This window comes from Zea mays, chromosome 8, assembly GCF_902167145.1.
Source record: "Zea mays cultivar B73 chromosome 8, Zm-B73-REFERENCE-NAM-5.0, whole genome shotgun sequence".
NCBI lineage: Eukaryota > Viridiplantae > Streptophyta > Magnoliopsida > Poales > Poaceae > Zea > Zea mays.
In genome coordinates, this window is record NC_050103.1 from 120,433,494 (window position 1) to 120,455,782 (window position 22,289).

The 22,289-nt window shown below is 45.0% G+C and overlaps 1 protein-coding gene across 2 annotated transcripts; it reads left to right on the forward strand.

The window, feature by feature from the left end:
* Positions 1-534: 534 nt before the first annotated feature.
* On the forward strand, positions 535-14,920 carry LOC103635779 (E3 ubiquitin-protein ligase UPL4). 2 transcript variants are annotated; one of them, XM_008658155.4, is made up of 17 exons: positions 535-1,646; positions 1,730-1,840; positions 1,913-2,029; positions 2,114-2,272; positions 2,349-2,507; positions 3,624-3,779; positions 3,867-3,988; positions 4,119-5,223; positions 10,656-10,722; positions 10,810-12,005; positions 12,097-12,324; positions 12,417-12,521; positions 13,255-13,335; positions 13,416-13,484; positions 13,576-13,704; positions 13,789-13,872; positions 14,459-14,920. In XM_008658155.4, exons 1-17 carry the CDS (start codon positions 993-995, stop codon positions 14,522-14,524), a joined length of 4,608 nt encoding a protein of 1,535 aa, XP_008656377.1. In that variant the 5' UTR covers positions 535-992; the 3' UTR covers positions 14,525-14,920. The 2 variants fall into 2 exon arrangements, with proteins under 2 accessions (XP_008656377.1, XP_023156585.1); XM_023300817.2 differs by lacking the exons at positions 3,624-3,779; positions 3,867-3,988; positions 4,119-5,223 and having other exon boundaries at positions 791-1,646.
* The last annotated feature ends 7,369 nt before the right edge of the window (positions 14,921-22,289 follow it).

Genomic DNA, 22,289 nt, shown 5'->3' on the forward strand with positions numbered 1-22,289 from the left:
TGCCACCGCCGTGGGAGCCGGAGCCACCAGCGATGGGGGGCGGGAGACGCGCGACTTGGCCCTTGTGCGGGGTGGCGAGGATGGAGCTCGTCCCGGACCTGGCGAGCACGTCGCAGAGCGGGCGGGGACTGCGGAGGGCGGGCGGGCGGATCATGGCGTTCGCGGCTGTCGCGGCGGGCAGGTGGCTCTAGCGATGGGGCGGGAGACGCGCGACTTGGCCCTTGTGCAGGGTGGCGAGCATGGAGCTTGTCCCGGACCTGGCGAGCACGTCGCAGAGCGGGCGTGGATTGCGGCGGGCGGGCGTGGATTGCGGCGGGCGGGTGGGCAGATCGTGGCGTTTGCGGCTGTCGCGGCGGGTGGGCGGAGGGCAGGCGGGGATTGCGGCGGGCGGGCGTGCGGATCGCGACAGGGGCAGAGAGGCGGGGGCAGTCTACGGTACTCTCTTAATAGTTAGTAGAGATCAGTCGTTTTAACCCGATGGAACAAACACACCATACCAGCCAGTAACACGACGAAGGCACCCCACGACCCCAGTGCACGCTCTCAAAAGTCAAAACAACCCAGCCCGGTGCGGAAGCGAGTAGAACTGCAGAACAGCGGCTCCATCTTCAGAGTGGAGTCCAGTGCCTCCACAGTCTAACCAGACCACCGGGCAGGCCGCACCGTCTCCTACAGTATGGCGGTGGAGCCGAACCAATGCCCAAACAATCTGGTACCGCCCGCGGATTTTGCATCAAAACCGCCCGGAACCACATGAAAGTCTCGCGATTTTGCCCCGATCCGCGAAACCAAAACAAACTTTTGGACTAAAAACCAAGTAACCAAGACCCGCACGCCTCCCGTATCTATCCATGCGCCCCCGATTGGGGACCCGATCGACCGAATGATCGCTGCCCGTGCTGTGCCAAAAAGCGGTCAGGCAAGAAGGGAGCGCGCTGGCGTCCGTCATCGGCGAGGGCTCTGGGGCTGCGACGGCAAGCGGGAGCCCGCCGATGGATCGCTGCCGGAAGAGGCCCGACTCCGACCCCGAAGGCTGCAGCGAACCCGAACCCCCCGCCGATAAGCGCCCGTGCACAGCGGAACCCTCGACCTCCGCGGCCGCGGTCGCCGCCGCTCCTCCGCCCGGCGCGCGCCAGGCTGAGCAGGGCGGCTCGGATATGGACACCTCGTCGTCCGGCCACCACGGCGATGCTGATGTCGACGCGGATGATGGGGACGGTGATGGCGATGGCGATGGCGATGGCGATGGGGGGTCGTCGTGCGAGTCGGATGGGGACGGGAGCCCGGGGCCGCGCGGCAGCGGGGGCGGGAGGTTCCAGCGGATGGTGGACGCGGTGGCAGACGATGGCGCGGGGCAGGACGCGCTGTTGGCGGCGCTCACGGAGCTCTGCGAGGCGCTATCGTTCTGTACGGAGGACGTCGGTGGGTACTTCCCCACAGAGGCAGCCGCGCGAGCGCTGGTGCGCCGGGCCGGCGGCGGCGATGGCGCGGGTACTACCCCGGACGTGATTCTGCTGTCCGTACGCGCCATCACGTACCTCTGCGACGCCATGCCGCGTGCCGCTGACGCCGTCGTCCGCCACGGCCTCCTCCCCGTGCTCTGCTCCCGGCTGCTAACCATCGAGTACGTCGATGTTGCTGAGCAGGTAACCCGAAAGATCTTACGGCCTGATCGGGTGATCACATTTACCTTGAGGCGCTTTATCCGACCATTCTGTTGCGTATGCAGTGCTTGCAAGCATTTGAGAAGATATCACGGAGGCAGCCTACCCAGTGCTTGCAGGCTGGCATGATCAACGCTGTGCTGGCATTCATTGACTTCTTCGCTGCAAGTATTCAGGTAAGAAATAATCACATTCGAAACTGGGAATTTAGTGCATTTGCTAATTTGATGCGCACTTCCATGGTTCAGAGGGTTGCAGTGTCAGCTGTCGCAAATGCCTGCAAAAAGGTCCCGTCAGATTGCTCCCAATTTGTTCTGGATGCGGTCCCAACTCTCTGTAATCTTCTGCAATCTGAGGACAAAGTGGTACTGTTGTCCCCCATCTAATTGAGATCATTCTATCATGTAAAGAATGCTCTGCTTCTGGTTGTAATCGATATCAATTTCCAGATAGTAGAGAAGGTTGCAGCTTGCCTGGTAAGCATTGCGGACTCCTTTAGCACTTCGGTTGATCTTGTCGATCATCTCTGCCACCAGGGTGTTATGGAGAAGGTCCTACCTTTGATCCACACTGGTGGACTCACGGCCCTTAGCCCATCGACATGTAGTGTATGTTTGCTCTATAACTTCTTGTTTATGCTCGATATGTGTTGAGGGAGCTGACCATTGTGTCTCATCGTTGCAGAATCTGATTGGGCTTCTTGCTAAGCTAGCCTGTACTTCACTTGTGGCAGTGAAATCTCTGTTTGAGCTGGGTGTTAGTAGCACAATAAAGGGGATTTTGATCACTTCAGACATTTCCCATGGCATGCCATATTTGCCTCTGGAAAAACAAAACAATCAGGTTGGCCTTTTCACATCTTTACTTCCAGCCAAGTAGTACTAGATGTGCATAGCAGACATGTTCTGTTGCTGTGCTTTTCACAATATTTTTTATATCTATCATGATGTATATTTTTTCTCATAAACAAAAAGATGCATGTGCTCTTCCCTTGACTCATCTGCATTCAATAATTTTGCCTTTTTACATTGATTTACTAGTATATGTTACTATGTTTATATGAACTGAGGAAGTTTAATGAAGATAATGTTAGAGACCATCCCTAGTAATTATGCCAGAGTGCATGCTAAAACTGTGTATGACATGCCATATTCTTAGAGTGCAAACTACATTTACAACTTATTACAATTTCACCAAATGCATCGCTTCTCTTATTAAAAAAAACTCGGCCGGTGAGGGAAAGACCGCCCTCCCGGTATTATATTAAGAAGAGACCGAAACAATGGTCCCGACCGAGAAAATCCCCGAACCCTGGCCCCCCATCACTAACGGGCCGGCGTCAATTGTCCACTCTGCAATGGCCCAACTGGAGGGTGGCGCATAGGACATCGTAACCCGAGAGCGGATGAGGCACAACGAGGGGATTTTTTTAACCAAGCTTGAAAATTCGCTCCCGAGGGGAATCGAACCCAGGACTTGGAGGTGCTACTCGGAAGACCTTAACCACTAGGCTAGAGGCCCTTTCGCGCATTGCTTCTGACCGTTAGCAATTTATTTGAAAATGGACACTTCTTTTTTAGCACTCCGGTTTTCCTCTTGATAGTAGGTACATCACAGGTATACAAGATTGTTTCCATTGCACAACATTTTTTCCAGAGTTATAAATGTTAAATAATAGAAAAGAAGAAACGAGTATAGAAATCCTAGAAACTTCCTGTTTTGTTGGAACATCCCTACTGGCAGTTTTGGGCCCTGAAACTTTCTGCCTCTCCCTACTCATATTGTGGAATAATATCTTTACAGATTGGTTGTGACACCATGTCATTGAAAATAGGTAACTACAGGTGTTTGCCCTTTTCACCTACTGCATCCTTGGATTATCCTTTCAGTGCAATTGCCATTCTTAGTTTGCGGACTCTGACATGTTATACCATGGTTTGCTAATGTTGTAATTATTAGGTCAATGAAGCTCTTAAACTAGCAAACCAGTTGATTCCTTCAGCAGCAAGGGATGTTGAAGACACCCAGATCATACTAGCGAAAGAAAAAATACTTACGGATGAACCAAGGTTCTTGTGTCAATTCTCTAGGGATATTCTTCCTGTCTTGATCAAGGTATCTTAATAGCACTACAAACTAACAGCTCATAACAATGTTTGTGTTATGAAATATGGAAATGAGCTTACTGTACAAATTGCGCAGGCGGTGAACTCTGGTGCCAATTCATACATTTGCTATGGGTGTGCTTCAATTGTTAACAATATTTGTTACTTCAGTAAATCAGAAATACTTCAGGACTTGCTCAAGGAAACAAACATACCAAGGTATAAAATAACCTGTGAAAGGATTGTGTTATTACATTTCTTGGATGCAGTCATTGGCAAGTTAAATCTCGCATTTAAATAATACTAAAAGTGTCTGAATGGACATATGTTTTTTGTTTACCCGTGGCAGCTTCTTGGCTGGTTTATTGTCTAGAAAGGATCATCATGTGCTGACCTCATCACTAAAGATAGTCGAGATTCTCATGCAAAAGCTTCCTAATGCATACCTTGGTTTCTTTATCAAGGAAGGTGTCGTCAATGCAGTTGAGGCGCTTCTTAATCAACAGGATTGTTCAAAATCCACCCATATGCCTGATAACATGCAACAACCTGAGACTCAACCTGTCATAAGAAATAAGACTACATGTTTCTGCTACGCATTTGATGCCTGTAGATCTGAAGCTGCTGAAAAAAGGACTTGCAGGATTGGGAAGGACAGTCTTTTTACTTTTGCCAGGCATGTGAAGACAACTTACTTTACTAAGGATGTAGTGAGCTCTGAGATGGGGTTAACTGAGATTTTGCAGAAACTCAAAAATTGCTGTGCAGTTTTGAATGAGACCACAGACAAGTCATCTGAACAATGCAATCTTCAAAATGAAGAATACTTATCTACCATTTTAAGTGAGGTGATGATGGAGCTTCATGGGGGAGAAACAATGACAACCTTTGAATTTCTTGAGAGTGGATTGGTTAAATCTTTATCAAATTACCTCTCAAATGGCAAGTACCTCCAGGTGGAGGACAATATGGGTTGCAGTTCTGACCATCTTTTGGCTGTGGTGAAAAGATTTCAGTCATTTTCTCGGATGTCTTTCTCAAGAATGGGCCAAGGTTGGGATGACATGCTCCTGACACTTTTAGTAAGGAAGCTGCAGAATGCTCTTACTTCTCTTGACAACTTTCCAGTTATAATGAGCCACAACTTCAAGCCAAGGAGCAGTATTGCTGATATCCCTACAAGGCACTCAACAATTACTCCATGTATCCGAGTAAGATTCAAGAAAGACGAAGATGAAACTAAATTGTCAAGCTATAACAGTGCCGTGAATGTGGAAATATCGTCATCCTTGCAAACCATTGAAGAATTTCTATGGCCCAAAGTTAGTATAGATGTCAATAGTCAAAAGGCTGAATCACCACCTAGTGACACTGCTTTGGAAATCAAATATGCTGACGATGACTCTCAGGAACAAGATTCCACACCTAGTCAGAAGGCTGATTCACCATCAGAGGTGAAAAATTACTCTGGCCATGCTATTAACACTTTATGAAGTCTGACTAATTGGTATTTATTAAACATGATATCTTTATTTTCTTTTTCTTGGATGACACCGGAGAGCTGTGTGTCTTCAATAGATAGGAGAAAAAACAAGGGAGAGGGCATAGAACCTACTCCTGGAAACACAAATCGGTTGCAGACTTGTCCCAAAAAATACAAATGATCACCACCAAGGAGCTCAAACCTAATCAGGAGGGGGGGGGAGCACACAGCTTCAAAGGCGGCTCTCAGTACACATTTGGGCTTGCACTCAAACACACATGGATTTCAATGCTTCCACATTCCCAAGCAGCCAGTGTGTGTTTCTGGAATTGCTTTTCTATATAATCTTGAAATCCATGGCCATTTTCCTGAATTTACATGCTTTCTTAGGTTTCTATTCCAATCTCAAAGGATGTCATATATTCTTAAACTCCACTCTGCATTTCTCATCTGTCTTCTATGCTAATTAAACAGAGATGATATCAGGACCTTTGTTCCACAGGTGGTTTGTATGCTGGTAGTTAAATGAAATGGATAAGTCATTGTCTGCAGTCCGCTCTTCTATAGGTTTTAATTTTCAAATGAAACAGAGATTAAAAGGATCTTTGTGCTGGAAATGGTTTTGTATTATGTTGGTTGTTCCATGGAATAAGTTCACAGCTAATTGGGAATTTATAACGGCTTAGAAATGTATATGAAGGGCAGGCCTAGTGCGATGGTGAGAGTTGTCTCATTGAGTCACTAGGTTACGGGTTCGAAGCAGCCTCTCCGCATTTGAGAGAGGAAAGTTTGCCTCGGTTTGTCCTTTCTCTAGACCCCACTTATGTAGGAGCCTCCGACACTAAATCTGTCCTCTAGTTCTTAATGTATATTTCTTAAAAAGCATATACTTCAAAGTATTTCGATAGCAATTTTAGTTGTCTTTGTTGGAGGAATGAAACCACTAACCCATTGATAATGGGCTGCAACATTACACATACCTAGCACTAATGGGTTACATGGGCTAGGCTCTAGGTTCATAACACTTAAACACGCACAAGCAATATACCCCCCCACTTGAAACTCTAGCCACGACACATGTTGAGATTGGACTTGAACTCCGAGAACAATGAGGGAAGACCCATAGTGAAGATGTTGACAAACCGTGAGCTCGTCGGGACGTGATTAACACGGATCTCCCCGATAGCAGCGTGCTTACGAACGATGTGAAGATCGATCTCAACATGCTTCGTGCGTTGCTACTGGATGGGGTTGACAGAGGTAGACGATGCTGACATTATCGCACAAGCATTCTCCTAGTGAGGGGTTTGTGAAGCTTCTAGAGGAGCTGGTGCAACCAACTCGCCTTAGCCACCCCATTAGCGACGTCTCAATACTCAGCCTCAGCACTGGAGCTGAGACCATGGGTTGACGTTTGGAGGACCAAGAGATGAGGTTAGCCCCAAGGAACATTGCATAGCCATATGTAGACCAGCGGATGTTCGGGCACCTGGTTTGGTCAGCGTCGGTGTAGACAACCAACTCATGTGTGGAGGAACACCAAAGATGAAGCTCATAGTCGACATTACCCTTAAGGTATTGAAGGATTTGTTGACCGTGCTCAGGTGTGGTTCCTGGGATCTTGCATGTGGAGACAAACCTGCTAGTGTGATGTTGAGCCTGGTGAAGGTGAGATACTGAAGAGCGTTGACAGGTAGGCAGTGGGATCGCTGACAGGGGTGCCGTTCTCGGAGACCTTGGCCTGCATGTCCATCAGGGTCACACATAGCTTGCAATCTAGCATGTCGGTGTGCTCTAGGGTATCTAGAGTGTATTGGCGCTGCTGAAGAAATGGGCAAACACTCAACAATATTCCCCTAGAAAGTGGTGATGAGTACCCAAATCCTTTGTCCTGAACTCATGCTGAAGAGTTGTAATGATCAGGTGCAGGAGGCTTGAACAAGAGGCAATGAGCACAATGACATCAACATACAAAAGGAGGTACAATGTCACTGTCATGCTAGTAGATGAACAAAGATATGTATGACTTAACTTCAACAAATCCCACTAAGAGCAAATATGTGGCAAACCTGCTGTGCCAACCTCGGAAGGCCTGCTTCAGACCATAGAGGGGCTTGTTGAGCTTGTAGACCTGTTAGGGTGAGCAGACTCAACAAATTGACTACAATAGACAGTCTCTGTAAGAGTCCTATGGAGGAAGACATTCTTGACATGATGAACTGCCAAGAACATGAGAGGGCCAGTGAGAGAACAACATGGACAATAACAAGCTTCACCACTGTATTGAACTTCTTATTGTAGTCAACCCCAGGATGTTGAGTGAAGCCCTAGAGAACCCAGTGGGCCTTGTACATGTCCAGAGAACCATCCGACTTTCGCTTATATGTTCAGACCCACTTGTCAGTCACCACATTGCCTGGGGGATGGGGCACCAAATTCCAGGTGTGATCGACAAGGAGGGTTTGATACTCTTCCTCGTTCCTCCATAGTGTAATGCCAGTGGGAATCGACAGGAGCGCTATGAATGGAAGATGGCACGGGAGAGGCCCACAAAGAGGTTGCAGAGAGTAGGGATGAAAACGGTCGGTAAACACAAACCATTACCGTTTTCATATTTTTTATCGGAAACAAAATCGAAAACGGCAACTCCAGAAACGGAAACGATATCAGTATTTCGGAAACATCGGAAACGAAAGTTCGGTGCGGAAAATACACCGATAACGGTCGAAATCTAAAATGCGATCGATAAACATATCAAACTTCACAATACAACGAAGTTGACAAAAGATCACAAAGACCACAAGTTCACAATTCATGATATAACAAGTTCACAATATAACAAGTTCACAAGGATCACAAATTTATAATATAAAAAGTTTACAAAGATCACAAGTTCACAATATAACAAGTTCACAGTATAACAAGTTCATAAAGATCACAAGTTCACAGACTCAAAGCTCACAATTCACAATATCCACTCGATTTAGCTGACATGGCATGCTTACTCATGAAATATTTTTTCCTCACATAAAGAGTTTTTTCACAGCCTCACAGGAAAACTCTAAAATCTAGTGTGTGAAAAAGACAGACTGTCGGCTCTCTATCATTATATATTACTAATACATAACATGTGCATAGAAAATGGTGGATTCGTTCGAGAGACCAAATCGTTAATCTCAACTGCCTTCCAACACCATCTATCCCAAAAATCTTAAGGCGTCCAAAAAATACAAAAATAAGTAATCCTTATCCAGAGACGTACAGACGATGCGAAAAACTCACATGCTGGAAAATTTCGAAAAAAATTCCGAGACACAAATCCGGTAACCGAAGGAAACAGTCGGTAAAACACCACGCCGATTCCGATACCGATTCCAATAGAAAATTCCGAAAACCTATTCTGTTTTCGAAAAATACCGTTACCGGTGAATCCGATCGAAAAATTTCGAAATCGGTTTCCGGAATACCGAAAAATTCCGAAACCGTTTTCATCCCTAGCAGAGAGAACGAGACTGTCGACAGGGCGAAGAACCCGAGCAACATGTCGAGTCGCCATCGAATGGACGTGACGAGGGTAGTGGTGAAGAAAGGGGGATGATGCATACACCATTGGCTCGGCCCAAGAGCGGGGTGGTGCACTCGCTCGCACACGTCACTGATAGACATGCACAGAATTGGTGTTGGAGGGAGCGGCCGGGGCCGGCGAGGGCGTCGAGATTTCCAATGGTGAGGGCAAGGCCAGAGAAGTCGAGGGTGAAGGCGGGGCCGCTAGTGGTTCAGAGGAGGCCGAAGGGTAGGCACACGCTTCGATCAGGGGCGACAGGGCAGCCTGGAGTGAGTTTGGGTGCATAGGTCAGGCGAGAGCGGTGTGGGTGAACCTTTGGTGGAAAGACAAAGGGTGGGTGGCCAGAGGGAGCCATGAGGTCAGTGTCAAGAAGAAAGTTCAACTCAAGAAGGGAGTCAACGGTGGAACTGGAGAGGGTCGAGAAGGGGAAGTCCGTCTCAATAAAGATGGCATGACATGAGATCAAGGGACGATGAGTGGTGAGGTCATGACATCAATACCCTTTGTGATAAGAGGAGTAACCAAGGAAGACACAACGGGTGGAGCAGGGGGTAAGCTTATGGGGAACAGTGACATAAATGTTGGGGTAGCACGCACACCAAAGACACAAAGATGGTCACAGGATGGAGTGGTGCCAAAAAGAGCAAAGTGGGGTGTGGGGGCATGAATCACCTTAGTAGGAAGACAAGAGATATGTGGCAGTGTGGAGGCTCTCAACCCAGTAGCTAGCAGGAACGAATGGCTGAAATAACAAGGAGCGCATGATTTTGTTAGTAGTTGGAGGAAGTCGGGTCAAGAGATGAGGACTAGAGCGAATATTCTAAAGACTTGTCGCATGGGCGTGGAGGTTGATGACAATGGCCTCGTATGCCAAATGGGGGTCGATCCACTAGGGGCTTTGGGGGAGGGTTGAGGCAGGGAGAACTGATGGTGCTCAGCCTCGACAAGTTGCCAGGCGAGAGCATCCGCCGTGGTGCATTTGTGCTTTCAGGCGAGGGCTGCAACCCGTTTCTGCTCGCCTGCAGCAAACTCAACATCCGAAGGCGGGAAAGGGGTCAGCGGAGGCGTGAAAGACGGGGAGGACCAGAACGAGACACCTGTGACGGTTGGAGTCATGCCCATTCCGACACCAGCATCTAGACCGGCCAGGGGCACACTGGCGGCACCCATGCTGGCAGCTGCGAGGCTCGCTCCTAGGCTAGCCACGCTTAGGCCGAGGGTAGCCAGGCCCTGGCCCTGGCCGGCAAAGCCCTAGGAAAGGGCGGCTGGGCCGCCGACGCTTTGACTGTCACCCGCGGGAGCAGGGGCTGGCGTGCCCTAGATGGGAGGTAGAGGGAGAGCGTGGCCTAGTCGGCGGTGGCAAGCAGGCTCTGACGGCAGCTGCTGTGATGGAGGAGGGGCGGCGGTGGGAAGAGGAGGGGCCACGACCACTAACACCCAGCGGTGGGGGAGTAGAGAAGGGAGGAGAGGAGGAGAGCTGGATGGAGGGGGAGGAGCGCCGGCCATGGCGCTTGGGCCACCGGAGGCTACCATGTTGGAGAAATAAAACCCCTTATCCATTGATTTTGGGCTGCAGTAGTACATATACCCAGCACTAGTGGGTTACATGAGCTGGGCTCTAGGCTCATAATACTTAAACACACACAAACAGTACAGGAACTTTGGCTAGATACCATGTTGGAGAAATAAAACCCCTTATCCATTGATTTTGGGCTGCAGTAGTACATATACCCAGCACTAGTGGGTTACATGAGCTGGGCTCTAGGCTCATAATACTTAAACACACACAAACAGTACAAGGAGTCTAACAATCTTTATAATTAATCGACTCTTTTCAGGGCCTCACTTGTGGAAGTCAGAATCTACCTGCAGAAACATGTCCGAAGCAAGGAACTTCATCTTCTGGTGAGCATGCTGTAGCCTGAAGTGTCTGTTTGCAGGCCATCTTTTCATCTCAGCAGCCTGAAAACTCTTATAAATGTGCAACTGCAGGTCAAGCAGAAAGAAACACAACAATCTTGAGTGATTACACCATACAACAAAAATTGGTATTTAGCTTAAATGGGAAAGAGCTTGACCGGTCTGTTACTCTATATCAGTCAATCCTGCAGGATCATATCAATGCAGGGTCTGAGATAATTCTGGACATGCAGTTTTGGCGCAGTGTACATGACATAACTTTCAAAGCTGCTAATCCAGAAGCAAATAGAACAGCTGTTAACCCAGAAGCAAATGATTCTCCTAGGCATTCCTCTACTGCAATGTCATCAATAAATGAGAATACAACTGGGTTTACATGGCAGATGCTCCCATTCTTTTCTAGTATGTTGCTTGGTAAACTTCCTTGCAAACTTGACAGATCAGGTGCTTCGTATGACATATTGTTTATGTTACACATTTTAGAGGGATTAAACAGGTATTCCTTTCACCTCGTGTCTGATGAGAGAAACCGTTCTTTTGCCCATGGAAGGATAACTAACCTTGATGATCTGAAGGCTGAAGTTTTCTCGATTCCTCAGCAAGAGTTTGTCAGCGCCAAATTAACAGATAAATTGGAGCAACAAATGCATGATCCATTAGTTTCAAGGTCTTGCTGCCTGCCTTTATGGTGCATTGAACTGATGTCTGCATGTCCTTTCTTATTTTCATTTGAGGCGAGATGGAAGTATTTCCAGTTGACGGCATTTGGTTCTTTGAAAAATCATCATGGCCACATGATGGATGCAAGTGTTAACAGTGTTGCGGAAAGGGGGTCTTCCCACTCACGGAAAAAGTTCAAAGTTGATCGTGATGATATACTGGTTTCAGCAGCAAAAATGATGAAGTCCCATGCTAAGAGCAATGCTCTACTTGAAGTAGAATATAAAGAGGAAGTGGGCACTGGTTTAGGTCCTACAATGGAATTCTATACATTGATAAGTCATGAATTTCAGAAGTCTGGTCTAGGCATGTGGAGAGGGGAACTTCCTTGTAAATCTGGTACCCATGATACTCATGTTTCTAGATTTGTGGTTGCCTCTAATGGACTTTTCCCTAGACCTTGGTCTGCTTCTGAAGATCCTGCTTCCTTTCAAGAAGTGAGCGAGCGATTCCACTTACTTGGTCTGGTTGTTGCAAAAGCAATTAAAGACAACAGAATTCTTGACATTCCATTTTCTAAAGCATTCTACAAACTTATCCTTGGACAGGTATCTTTGACTCTGCATCCTTCAATGTGAACGACAGTTGCTGTTCTTACTTTGCGTGTCTATTTAAATCTAATCTTTTTCTTTGTTATAGGAGCTTAATATATATGATATCCAGTCATTAGATTCTGAACTGGCCATATGCCTTGTGGAGTTTCAAGCGCTTGCTTGTCAGAGAAAATATGCAGAGTCCAATTTGACAAGGGACTGCCAGATATCAGATTTGACTTATCGGGGTTGTAGAATTGAGGATCTTGCTATTGAGTTCGCTCTCCCAGGATATCCAGAATATGTGCTCTCGCCAGGAAGTCGCTCTGACTGTGTAAGCGTGCTTTCTTCTGCCTGCTTCTGAACAGACTAAATCCCCCCACCCACCCCACACACACCAAATTAATTGCTAATGCTATTGTTCAGTTGAATGCTGAGAATTTGGAAGAATATGTTCGTCATGTTGTTGACGCAACGGTTAAAAGTGGAATTGCAAGACAGATGGAAGCTTTTAAGTCAGGATTTAATGAGGTATTTGCTCTACAATGCAGTTCTCTATTGATGCTTGTAACTGGTGGTGGTTTTCACTCACACTATGATTGTCTAGTTTGGCTCTGCTTTGGGAATGAGCTTGATTCTGAAGCATAAAAAATGCCATGTGCCACTTGTTAGCACACTTGAACTTTCGAAGTTCAGATATTACCACAAATCAAGGCTGTAATCATATGATTTGAAAACCTTCCATTTGATTACCATTTATGTGATCCTGTGTGTTTCATAAGCAATATATATTAACCTACTAGTATGATTGAACTTCGATTATTTCTTGTACTGATTTCATGCTCTAACGATTTGCTGACCCTTCCACCTTTTTACCGCATACAAGCATCTTATCTGGTGTTCTACTGTGTGTTTTAGACTATATATATTATTGGAACAATAATTAACATCCCAAAATGGTAAATACTACTGCATTGGTCTTAATTCTTGTTTTCTGGTCCAGGTTTATTTAGGGGGTAGTACTGTTCCTTGTGCTTCTGGTTGTAGTAGGAAACCTTACGTGGAACCTACATGATAACACTTCCATGGTCTTTTTTATGGAGAAAACTGTAGGGGAAGCCCCTACAGCAAAATAATAATAATAATAATAATAATAATAAATAAATAAATAAATAAATAAATAAAAATGGAAACTGTATAGAGAGTTCCATGGTCATTTTTCACCTAGAATATTCGTTTGAAACACTGACACTGTCTACTGCAGGTATTTCCGCTAAAAAAACTCCAGGTTTTTTCAGAGGACGAGCTAGAGAGATTACTTTGTGGTGAACAAGATACATGGGATGTATGCATCTATCTCCTGTTGGCATCTGTTCATGTTTTGTTATTATTTTATTCTGGTTGCTGATTTCTTGGTCTGAACAGTTTGCGAAACTTGTGGATCACATCAAATTTGATCATGGCTACACTTCCAGCAGCCCTCCTGTCATTAATGTAAGTTCTCTAGACAAGATATTTTGAATTGGCAATGTATGTTGTGAACCGTTAATGGAGGCCTGCTATTTGAATCTAAAATGCATTGCAGTTGCTGGAAATCATACAAGAGTTTGGATCCATTCAACGTAGAGCTTTCTTGCAATTTATAACGGGTTCACCTCGGCTTCCACCAGGCGGCTTGGCTGCACTAAATCCAAAGTTCACAGTTGTTCGAAAGGTCTGTTTTTGTCGTAAAGCTCTCGTTTATGTTTCAGTTCGTTTGAACCATCTTTTGCTAACATTGTGATGTAATAATAAACAGAATAACAGCAATGATGTTGATCATGACCTGCCGAGCGTGATGACTTGTGCCAACTATCTTAAGTTACCTCCATACTCTTCAAAGGTTTGACCTGTCTGCGTATCCTAACTTAGTGGAGTTTACTAGGTTAATTTTTTCAGTATCATTAATGGTTTGAGAGATCGAAAGGACATTAGGTGGAATAGATTGAGATTGGACTTCTTATATCATTTGGGAGATTGAACCAATATTATAAAGTTGTCTGACTAATCACGATTAGTCAGGCTGATCGATGCCATGGCGATCAGCTTTGCACTACGATTAGACACGATTAGTTGAGCTGATCAGTGCCATGGCAACTAGGATTGATTAGACAATTTGATAACATTGGATTGAACTTCTTATAACAAACAAATCAGGCGAAATAAATTGAAATTAAACGTCCATGTTCTCAGGGTATCTCAACGTCAAGATCTCTCCCTCCCAGCCAACATAACCAAAAACAATAAGCAGCCAACATAGCTACCAAAAAAAGGCTAAAAATTATGCAAGTCAAGTTTTTTTTGTGTTGATTCATAGTAAAAAAGTGTTTTGAACGCTGAACTTCTCACTCAGCAAATTTCCGCGCATTTGATGTTTAGCTATGCTTTGTTTGTTTCGACCCATGAAAGTTTGCTTGTTTTTCCTGTAGGAAAAGATGAGAGAGAAACTCCTCTATGCAATTACAGAGGGCCAGGGATCCTTCCACCTATCTTAACCAATAAGCGATAATGATACTTCGCATGCAACAGGAGTTTCTCTTTGTAAGTATCTCGTAGGAAAGGAAAACACGGTGTAAATGTGGGTGGTTCACTGCTTATTTTAGCTGACAGCACGATCTGGTGGAGCTGATTTTAGGAGAGAAAAAAACGGCTACCGCTCTTTGTACATACTAGGTTTCAGGTGTGATCAAGCAGATCACTAGTGTGCCTAGTTCGCTACTCTTTTGTTCAAACTTTCGGTGTACATATGCGTGCCTGCCTGATAGAAGTGCCAGTGCTATCTTTCATTGTTCGTTGGTGTTTGCCTTCTTAAGCGTCGTTGTGTGACTTATGGCGAAATATGTGCAAATTATTTGTGGATTTCATATGAACAATGTCTGATCCGAGCGTGAGGAATTTGTGCTTTTGGAATAGGACAGTGCCTTTTCCTTCGGTTCCTATAGTGGCCTGTCCCTTATCGTCCCTCATCGATCAGACATTTTTCGTGGCGATTGCTCTGCTATGTTCCTGTTGTTATCTTTGGTTCTCAAAAGTTTCTTGTGTGTGCGAGAGGTGGCACACGAAGGCACCAGAGAACCGGTGAGCCGGGTCGCTTCCAGATGCAGCCAAGTCCTGCATCCGTGCCAGTACCGTAGCCGTTGGCAACAAAAGAAGCCTTTGCGTGCAAATAAATGGCTCTGCCCAGAACCGCTTTTAAACAAAAAAGGAGTTAGGAATACAATATCTGATCTGAGGAACAAAAGAAGCTATAGTTTAATTGTATTCTTCTGTCCAAGGATAATACGCTTGTTTGCAGATGTCGCAACTCCTTTCCCTTCAAAAGCTTCCTTTGATTGATATCTAATCAGAAACCACTGTCTGGTGTGATTTTTATAGCCCTTTTCCGCTTCTTGAGCGGATCTTTCGGGCAAGTAAACCCGTTCATTGGCTGTCTAAAAGCTTCGCGAGAAATGAGTAACATGATGTCTAGGAAAGCTTTGGAGCTCATAGGCTGTTGTCGTCGTACCATGTGATTAACAGAAGAGCTAGCGACGCGTCACTAGCAAATAGGAAAAGTGAACAACTGTCAACTTAATGAGCTCCAAAATATAAGTTTTACCACTCCTAATTGTACCACATGGTTCTGCAACTCAGATGGTCTGCCTTTTCTAGAACTTTCAATCAGTATAAGAACACCTCATGATACAATAGAAATTAGTTCTTAGATACGTCGTGGTCGAGGCACTGCATAAGAACCGTGTACTTTTAGGGCTTGTTCGGTTATTCCCAACACACATGGATTGGATGGGATTGGAAAAAAATGAGAAGAAATTTGACTTGTTTGGGATTCAAACTCATCCAATCCCACTCAATCCACATGGATTGAGAGCTAACCGAACAAGCCCTTATTGTTTTTAAACTGGATGGACTTTATTTATGTAGTTTTATTTGCTGTAACGAGCTATGTATTTTCAGAATGTTTTCCTCGTTTTTGTATTTTATTTGAATTAAAAATCATGTTTTGTTGTGTGTATGAGTCTGTAAAAGAAAATCTGACGTGACGCTGATGAGGTTGTAAGCTGACTATAAATGTTATGCACTAAGATCCTATTTATTTCCTCCCAGGATTATATAATTCAGCTTATATATTATATAAGTATCTAATGTACTGCTTATGGATTATCATAATCTAGGTACCTAGAATATATAATCCACATAAAAATATATGTTGTTTGTTTGTCATTTAACTTATTTAAGTTGGATTATATAATCTAGAGAGTAAATAATCGGGGCCTAAAAAGTTGTGGTAGATAAATACCGGCAATAGTGGATACAGATTGATCGATAGTGGGTGGCAGTAGATATAGGCTAGTGATATTGGATCCAACCTAAGATTTGGATGCAGAGGAGGTAAGAAATACTATCATGTTGTGAGTCTTTTATTTAAGTTGTGATAACGACAGCTATAAGACAAATTTAGGAAAAACAGAGAATCGGAAACATCCACACGCTTACCCTCTAAAAAGTAATGTATGCATCGATATATTTACATGACATGAACAATGTGGTTCAAATTGCCACCAAAGCATATAACAAGTGCCACATTAGAGAATGGGTGTCTGTTGACATGTCATAACGCCCATTCTTTGATGTGACAATGACTTCGGCGCTCAGATTTGTTCATGAGGCATAGGGTGCTAGTACGGAGAGAAATGTCATTCCTTAGAACAAATAATTGGGTAACCTAACTTGAGTTGGACCCTTATTTTTTATTCAATGGCACTATTTTTTTAGTGTTTTTTTGTTTTCTATTCTAACACAAGTCCTCAAGTCATGTGATAGGCAGGGGAGGATTCAGGCCTATGGCCCCAGGTCCTACTCTTGGGCCGAGTTATTGCCTAATAGCAACCCACAAAAAACCTGAACCCTAGCTAGCAGCTTTTCATCCATGCATCATGCGTGCTTGTGTTGAGAGCCTAAGAGCTGCTTATCTGCACTTGACTCCGTGAGATTGTGAGCCTAGGGTTTGGGGCGACGGTTGTGTGACGAGCAGAGCAGGAGCAGAGCAGCGGAGCTGCCAGAGCAGGAGCAGCATTGCGACGACCAACGAGCGACGACGAGTCGGCATTAGGCAACTACCGACCGGCACTCCCGCAGGGCGCATGCTAAAGGTGTCGGCGCGCGGCGACCGACGTGCGTGGCAGGTCGGCAGCCCGCAGGGCGAGGCGGATTAGGCGGCGACCCGGCGTGCGCGACAACCGACACGGCGAGGCGGCGACCGGCGAGCCCTGAGGCCTGAGCAGCTAAGCTCGAACTCCCAGTCAGGCGCAGTGCAGCAGCAAGCAGCGCAACCACAGTCCGCAGAGCCAGTGCTCTCTGCCTCTCTGGTGAGCACCGAACACCGTAAATTTGTCTAGGGTGAGCCTCACTTTTCCATGGTTTGTGCTTGTTGTTTGACACTGGGAATTTTTTGTGTTGTGTCTAGGAAGTTTCATAATCCATAGTGATCAGTGTACAATATGAAGAGAGTTTGAACAATAACATCATTTTATCACGCATCAAATCAATAATCGAATGAAATCATTCAAGACGTAGAAATTGGGACTAATTTGGATGAAAATGAAAACATTCAAGAATCAGTAGATGTTAGGACTACACAAAATAATATGGAATCAATACATACTGAGATTGGGATCGATGTTAGTCAAAATGTGCAAGGCAATCCCAATGTTATGCTCAACTAAAATAATATTGTTGGTGATCCTAGACTTTGAAAACCAAATGAAGAGTTAGATGTGAACATTCGAGATGTTATTAGAAGAGAGTATTTATTGTTAGGCCCTTGTCAACCAAAAGGTCACATATTTCCCAAGAAGCAAATAGGAGATAGACAAAGAAGTTTTTAGGAATCATGGTTCAAAAAGCATGAATGGTTGGAATACATTGTTGCTAAAGATGCGACCTTTTGCTTTTATTGTTTCCTTTTCAAGCAACCAAGAAGGGAAAACTTTGGTGTTGAAAGCTACTGAAAGGGAAATAGGGTCAAACATTTTCCTAAATGATTTTGGTGGTTGAAATTGCCCAACACAAATAATTGGACTAACTAGTTTGCTCTAGATTATAAGTTCTACAGGTGCCAAAGGTTCAACACAAACCAATAAAAAGTCCAAGAAAGGGTTCAAATAAAAAGAGCAAAAGACAACCGAAGGCAGCCCTGGTCTGGCGCACCGGACTGTCCGGTGTGCCACCAGACAGTGTCCGGTGCACCAGGGAGATCAACTTCGAACTTGCCACCTTCGGGTTTCTGGGAATGCCTCTCCGCTATAATTCACCGGACTGTCCGGTGTGCCAAGCGGAGCAACGGTCGCCAGCGCAACGGTCGAGTTCAACGGTCGGCTGACAACGCTACAGTACGCGGACTGCGCGCGCAGAGTCAGAGCAGGCGCAGAAGGCGCACCGGACAGTTAACAGTGACTGCCCGGTGGCCCCACATGTCAGAGCTCCAACGGTCGAACCCTAACGGTTGGGTGACGTGGCTAGCGCACCGGACTGTCCGGTGCGCCCTTCGACAGCAGCCTTCCCCAACGGCCACTTTGGTGGTTGGGGCTATAAATACCCCCAACCACCACAATTCAAGGCATCCAAGTTTTCAGCCAACACATTCAATACAAGAGCTAGTGCATTCAATACAAAACACAATTAGAGTGAATCAAAATCTCTCCAAGTCCCAATTCCACTCAAAGCAATAGTGACTAGAAGAGAGAGTTTTGCCGTGTTTTTTTGAGCTCTTGCGCTTGGATCGCTTTTCTTCTTCCTCTATTCTTGCTCTCAACTCACTTGTAATCAAAGCAAGAGACACCAAGTTGTGGTGGTCCTTGTGGGGACTAAGTGTCCCAATTGATTGAGAAGAGAAGCTCACTCGGTCTAAGTGACTGTTTGAGAGAGGGAAAGGGTTGAAAGAGACCCGGTCTTTGTGACCACCTCAACGGGGAGTAGGTTTGCAAGAACCGAACCTCGGTAAAACAAATCATTGTGTCATCTGCCTTATTTGCTTGTGATTTGTTTTCGCCCTCTCTTTCGGACTCGATTATATTTCTAACGCTAACCCCGGCTTGTAGTTGTGCTTAAACTTTATAAATTTCAGATTTGCCTATTCACCCCCCCTCTAGGCGACTTTCAATTGGTATCAGAACCCGGTACTTCATTAGAGCCTAACAGCCCGAAGTTATGTCGGGAGCTCACGCCAAGAAGGAGATGGTGACCGGCGAGAAGCCCGCCACAAGCCACGGGAAGGCTCCATCGGGGAGTCCGGCAACAAGAGAGAGGAATCACCTCCCCGCGTCAAGTCACACTGGAGTGGCTACAAGAAGAAGAAAATGAAGAAGGTGGTCTACTACGAGACCGACTCTTCATCGCCTTCCACCTCCGGCTCCGACACGTCGTCCGTCACTTCTAAGCGCCATTAGCGCAAGAAGTTTAGTAAGATCCCCTTACGCTATCCTCGCATTTCCAAACACACTCCTTTACTTTCCGTCCCACTAGGCAAACCACCGGTTTTTAATGGTGAAGATTATTGTATGTGGAGTGATAAAATGAGGCACATCTAACCTCACTCCACGCTAGCATTTAAGACATTGTTGAATTTGGAGCACAAGAACCATCCGTGGGGGATGAAGGCTATGACTCGGACAAGGTAGCCCAAATCCGGCACTTCAACTCCTAAGCCACTACTATACTCCTCGCCTCTCTAAGTCGAGAGGAGTATAATAAGGTGCAAGGGTTGAAGAGTGCCAAAGAGATTTGGGACGTGCTCAAGACCGCGCACGAAGGAGATGAGGTGACCAAGATCACCAAGCGGGAAACGATCGAGGGGGAGCTCGGTCGATTTATGCTCAACCAAGGAGAGGAGCCACAAGCGATGTACAACCGGCTCAAGACCTTGGTGAACCAAATACGCAACCTCGGGAGCACCAAATGGGATGACCATGAAATGGTCAAGGTTATTCTAAGATCACTTGTTTTTCTTAACCCTACACAAGTACAATTAATTCGTGGTGATCCTAGATACAAGCTAATGTCTCCCGAGGAAGTGATAGGAAAGTTTGTGAGCTTTGAGTTGATGATCAAAGGCTCCAAACAAATCATCGAGCGCGGCGCCACCTCCACACCCGAGGTGCAACCCATCACCTTCAAAGCGACGGAGGAGAAGAAGGAAGAGTCTACATCGAGTAGGCTTCCCATCGACGCCTCCAAGCTCGACAATGAGGAGATGACTTTAATCATCAAAAGCTTTCGCCAAATCCTCAAGCAAAGGAGGGGGAAGGACTACAAGCCCCGCTCCAAGAAAGTTTGCTACAAGTGTGGTAAGCCCGGTCATTTCATTGCTAAATGTCCATTATCAAGTGATAGTGACAGGGGCAACGACAAGAAGGGAAGAAGGAAAGAGAAGAAGAAGTATTACAAGAAGAAGGGCGACGATGCCCATGTTTGCCGTGAGTGGGACTCCGATGAAAGCTCCACCGACTCCTCCTCCGACGAGGACGCCGCAAACATCGCTGTCAACAAGGGACTCCTCTTCCCCAACGTCGGACACAAGTGCCTCATGGCAAGGGACGGCAAAAAGAAGGTAAAATCTAGAGCCTCCACTAAATATGCAACATCTAGTGATGAGGAGAACTCTAGTGATGGTGAGGATAATTTGCTTGCCCTTTTTGCCAACCTCAACATGCAACAAAAGGAAAAATTAAATGAATTAATAGGAGCTATTCATGAGAAGGGTGAACTCTTGGATAGCCAAGAGGACTTCCTAATTAAAGAAAATAAGAAGCATGTTAAGGTTAAAAATGTTTATGCTCAGGAAATAGAAAATTGTGAAAAATTGACTAGTGAGCTAAGCACTTGCCATGATATTATCTCAAACCTTAGAAATAAAAATGCCAAATTAATTGCTAAGGTTGAGAAGTTATATATTTGTGATGATTCAATTGTTAGTCTTAGAAATGATAATGATAGTTTGATTACTAAGATTGACAAATTGAATGCATCTCTTTCTAGCCTTAAAATTGAGAATGAAAAATTAATTGCTAAGGCTAAAGATTTAAATGTTTGTAATGATGTTATTTCCAATCTTAGAAATGAAAATGTCATGTTACATGCTAAGATTGATGAATTAAATGTTTGCAAACCCTCTACATCTACCATTGAGCATGTTACTATTTGCACTAGATGTAGAGATATTAATGTTGACGCTATTCATGATCACCTAGCTTTAATTAAACAACAAAATGATCACATAGCTCAACTAAGTGCTAAGATTAATGAGCATGACTTAGAAAATGAAAAAATTAAATTTGCTAGAAGCATGCTCTATAGTGGGAGACGCCCTGGGATTAAGGATGGCATTGGCTTCCAACAGGGAGGCAATGTCAAGCTCAATGCCCCTAAAAGATTGTCTAATTTTGATAAGGGCAAGGCTCCCATACCTCAGGATAACGAGGGCTATATTTTATATCCTGCTGGTTATCCTGAGGATAAGATTAGGAGAATTCATGCTAAGAAGAATGAGGCTTCTATCTCTAGGCGTTCTACCCATGTTAAAATGCCTAAAAAGAAATCTCCTATTGCATCAAATGATCATAATATTTCATATAAGACTTTTGATGCTTCTTATGTGCTCACTAAAAAATCAGGCAAAGTAGTTGCCAAATATGTTAGGGGCAAACACAAGGGGTCAAAGACTTGTGTTTGGGTACCCAAGGTGCTTGTTTCTAATGTCAAAGGACCCAAGACCGTTTGGGTACCTAAGAACAAGGCCTAAACTTGTTTTGTAGGTTTATGCATCCTGGGGCTCAAGTTGGATCATCGATAGCGGGTGCACAAACCACATGACTGGGGAGAAAAGGATGTTCTCCTCCTATGAGAAAAACCATGATCCCCAAAGAGCTATCACATTCGGGGATGGAAATCAAGGTTTGGTCAAAGGACTTGGTAAAATTGCTATATCTCCTGACCACTCTATTTCCAATGTTTTTCTTGTAGATTCTTTAGACTATAACTTGCTTTCAGTTTCTCAATTATGTAAAATGGGCTACAATTGTCTTTTTACAGATATAGGTGTTATTGTCTTTAGAAGAAGTGATGATTCAGTAGCACGCTTAACTTTGAGATTCCTTCGAACCAGCTTCCAAACTCAGATTCCAATAATTCTTGTTTCTAAATTCTTATCAAACTATTCCCTGTACAACCATGTCATCCCTTAAGCATGGTTCATGTTCCAGAAAA

Bases quoted from the DNA above. Each gene is read 5' to 3' on its own strand.
- LOC103635779 (XM_008658155.4), top strand. From the start codon at position 993: ATGGATCGCTGCCGGAAGAGGCCCGACTCCGACCCCGAAGGCTGCAGC. The intron at 2,508-3,623 runs GTTGGCCTTTTC...TGTAATTATTAG, and splicing joins TGGAAAAACAAAACAATCAG to GTCAATGAAGCTCTTAAACT. The intron at 10,723-10,809 runs GTGAGCATGCTG...GTGCAACTGCAG, and splicing joins GCAAGGAACTTCATCTTCTG to GTCAAGCAGAAAGAAACACA.